The 3,697-nt window shown below is 49.2% G+C and overlaps 1 protein-coding gene across 2 annotated transcripts in view; it reads right to left on the bottom strand.

Annotated features, from left to right (window-relative positions):
• Window positions 1-2,091, bottom strand: part of Mocs1 (molybdenum cofactor synthesis 1) — a 27,695-nt gene extending 25,604 nt beyond the window's left edge. For both annotated transcript variants that reach the window (XM_005359682.2, XM_005359683.2), the window contains exon 1: window positions 1,916-2,091. In XM_005359682.2, the coding sequence (XP_005359739.1) occupies window positions 1,916-2,038 (123 nt within the window). In that variant the 5' untranslated portion in view covers window positions 2,039-2,091. The remainder of the gene's footprint in view (window positions 1-1,915) is intronic.
• Window positions 2,092-3,697: the final 1,606 nt, after the last annotated feature.

Consider the following 3,697-nt stretch of genomic DNA (forward strand, 5'->3'; position numbering starts at 1 on the left):
GTGAGGGTAGGCAGAGTGTCCCTATAGGAAAGGAAGGCAGAATGGGAGTCCTGAATGTTCACACCTCTGCATCTGCCCACTGGCAGTTCTGTAAAGGGACTAAATACATAATTTCATCTCACCTCTAAGATTCTCTTACAGATTCCCATGCCCTGTGCTCCTGGACAAGGAGAGCTGGTCCAAGCCTCTGGATTTATAGAAAGAAAGTAAGGGAAAGTGAGAGCCCAGATTAGAAGTCAGATCAAATCAGAGGCCAACAAAAGATCATAGGACTCCTTAGGCCCTTATTCCACCTGAGTCATTAAATGTGCTTCAAGCAGCCAAGGACAACTGCTGATTTGGCTGGCTGCATGCACTGTGGGAAACTCGGTGGAAATACCTAGAAAGGCTGAGGGAGCCCCAGCTGAGATAGCCAGGATTGCTGGTCCAGGTGGGAGGGGCCTAACATCTGCCACAGGTTGGAAGGATCAGTCCTTGCCACACACATGACGCAACAGGACCTGCATTCTCTAGGCTCTGGGTGTAAAAAGGAACACATACGAGCACTTAAGCTCCAGGACACTGTATGCTGAAGACAGTAACATGCTCGTCTACAAAACATGGCCCTGATTCTCTGAGAGGAGAGAATTGCGTGCCTAATAAGCTGTGGGGCTCACTGGAATCCCAGGATTTGGTTCTGGTGCCTGTGCCCCCTGCTATATCACTCATGCCCTCACCATATGAAAGACCTGGTACAGCATCTGAGCGGTGGCGGCTGGCACCGGTTCCTGCGGCCCTGCCTTGCGGTGACCTGCCTTACATGAGGATCACATGGGCCCTCTCACAAAAAGTTCAAAATAAATTATGAGGAAGAAGAAAACTCCTTTTGCTAGTATCATGTTAAAGCTCTTACAGCCGAGAGGTGGTGGCACACGCCTTTAATCCCAGCACTCGGGAAGCAGAGACAGGCCAACCTGGTCTACAAGAGCTAGTTCCAGGACAGGCTCCAAAGATATAGAGAAACTTTGTCTCAAAAAACAAAACAACAACAACAACAACAAAACGCTCTTACAGTGGCCTGGGCTTTCCCAGAGTTTCACTCAATCAAGTCCAAAGTTCAAGGGTTTGAAATCCCTGTAACTACAAGCCTGCTCTATCTGAGACTCCAGGAGAGGCAGGTCTGAGCTAGTGAGCACTCTGGCAGAAGTCGGCTTCCGTCTGGGTCTTGAGCAAGGCAGGAGAGTCAAACATTGGGAAACTCAAGAGTCCCAGGACATCAAAGAGAATCCTGGGAGTCAGAAGAGAAGCAGATAGATCTACAAGGAAAGGAACGAGCGCCCCACAAACGCTTCCTTAGCCATGCAGGCAAACAAACCCACACTGGAAACAGTGATGCAGTGACCACCCTGCCCGGCACCAGAAAGACAGGAAGGGCTCCTAACCCCCCTGCGTGGTCTTGCTCTGTTCCTGACTAAAATGAGGCAGTCCCTCCCAAGAGAAACAAGGTAGACCATGGAGCCCAGCCACTACAAAGTGACAACCGGCTGTGGGTGGCACCTGGATAACATTATTTTTAGTCCTTATCACACTAAGAAGCAGGTGTCCTGGTGACACTTGGCTATGTTCTGGCGCCCTCCACTCACGAGGTGAGGGAAAATGTTTAAAAGGCTAGGAAGCAGGGAAGGCTACAACATCTCACTGAAACCTAAGTCTCACTCCTGAGGGCTCCTATTTGCTGCAGCTGGGAGACCTGTTAGAAGGTGGCAGGGCAGGGGTAGGGGAGTTCAAGGGAAAGTCGGAGGAGTCCCTCCCACTGGGTAGGAGTGAACTCAAGCAACCCATCAGTGAGTGCCCTGGGTCACTTTCTCCACGTTCAGGGTGGCACGCTAGGATCGCCCTCCAGTTAGGTGAATGCAGGCAGGTGGGGTGGGCTCACCTCCCTGGCGGGTCTCGAGGGCTCCCCGGGGCGGGGCTGCGTCACCGGAGCCCCTGAGCTGCAGCCCCGGGCGCTGGACTTAAGGACCCGCCGCAGCATCCGGAAGGCAGACCGCGCCGCCATGAAGCCAGCAAACGGAAGTGCCTGGCCTGGAGTGGGCCTCCGAGCACTGTAACCCAGGACCTGGCTCGGGTCACTTGGGAGGGGAGGAGGGGGAGGAGCGGAGGGCGGTGCTCAAGCAACCAATCAGCGAGAGCGCCGCTCCGCATGGCCGTCTGGAAGTTGTAGTTCACTCGCTCCGCCCCCTTCCAGGAAGGCAGCAAGTTCTTGTGCAGAAGTGTCAAGTCTGGGATAACTAGGGATCTTTTTCTTCAGCTTTGCCTGGTCTTGGACTTAAGCAGTCTTTAGATGCAACATATAAAGGAAGGGGTGGCATAAACATATTTAGGCAAGTTATAATTTTTAAATATTATTATTAAAATATTTAAATAGTCTTTATTACTGTTATGGAAGGGTGATAAGACCCCATCTAGAATCTCATTCTTTGTAAACCACGGTGGCATCAAATTCACAGATCTCTGCCTCTGCTTCTCGAGTGCTGAGATTACAGGCCTTCACCACTGGGCCTAGAAAAAGAAAAAAAAATGTTTTAACTTTTAAAAAGTATTATGTGAGCCAGGCGGTGGTGGCACACGCCTTTAATCCCAGCACACGGGAGGCAAAGGCAGGCAGATCTCTGTGTGTTCAAAGTTAGCCTGGTCTACAAGAGCTAGTTTCCAGGATAGGCTCCAAAGCTACAGAGAAACCCAGTCTCAAAAATACAAAACAAAAATAAAATAAAAAATTAAAACAAAGTGTTATATGTATGAGTTTTCCTGCACACCTGTATGTGCACCATGGTGCATTTGGTGCATGCAGAGGCCATCAGAGGGTGCCGGATCCCCTGGAACTGGAGTTACAGGTGGCTGTGGCCTACCATATGGGTGTTGGTCCTCTGGAAGAGCAGCCATGCCTCTTAACCACCTAACATCTTTCTGTCCCCTTAATTTAATTTTTTTTTAAAATTTCCCTTAATTTAATTTTTAAGTTAGCATACAACATAATGGATTTTTGTGATATATCCTTAAATCATGTGATATTTCAGTGCAATATATTAACATCCGTGGGAAAGCCCACCAGTGAAATATTAATATTCCATTTTAAAACATAAACTTCTCTCAGTTTCTTCACTTTTCCCTACTCTACACCGTGCTTGTAGGAAAACTAGCTCAGCTCCCTTCTCATCCACTCTTCTCTGACTGTGCCCCCATAGATCCATAGTCTTGACTTCTCTGTTCAGAAAAGAATGTAGTAGGAGAAGACACAGAAGACTGGATGGCACTCGACGCTCCTCCCTACCTACACGACTCTGTGCTAACTGCCGTACCAGGACCCTGGTGTGGATAGAAAGTTCATTCTGCAGTTAAGGAGAGAGTATCAGAGAGGCTAGGTGACTTTTCCAAAGCTAGGTAGCTGATAGGTGGTTTCATATCCAGTATACCTAGCTCCTGTAGCTGACTGTGTAACTAAGATTCACTGTGTGTGAAGGATTGGGGTGCAGTGAGACTGAGTCTAAGATCTTGGAGGTTCACTCACTCAGAATGGCACATATATGAGAATAGTTCTGTTCGGCCAGGCATGGTGGTGTGCTCCTGTCATCCCAGCACACAGGAGGCCAAGTCAGCAGGATTACTATGACCCATGGCCTGCTTACATAGTGATCGCCCAGCCAGTGTGGGCTAC

The sequence above is a fragment of the Microtus ochrogaster genome, linkage group LG2 (assembly GCF_000317375.1).
Source record: "Microtus ochrogaster isolate Prairie Vole_2 linkage group LG2, MicOch1.0, whole genome shotgun sequence".
Taxonomy (NCBI): domain Eukaryota; kingdom Metazoa; phylum Chordata; class Mammalia; order Rodentia; family Cricetidae; genus Microtus; species Microtus ochrogaster.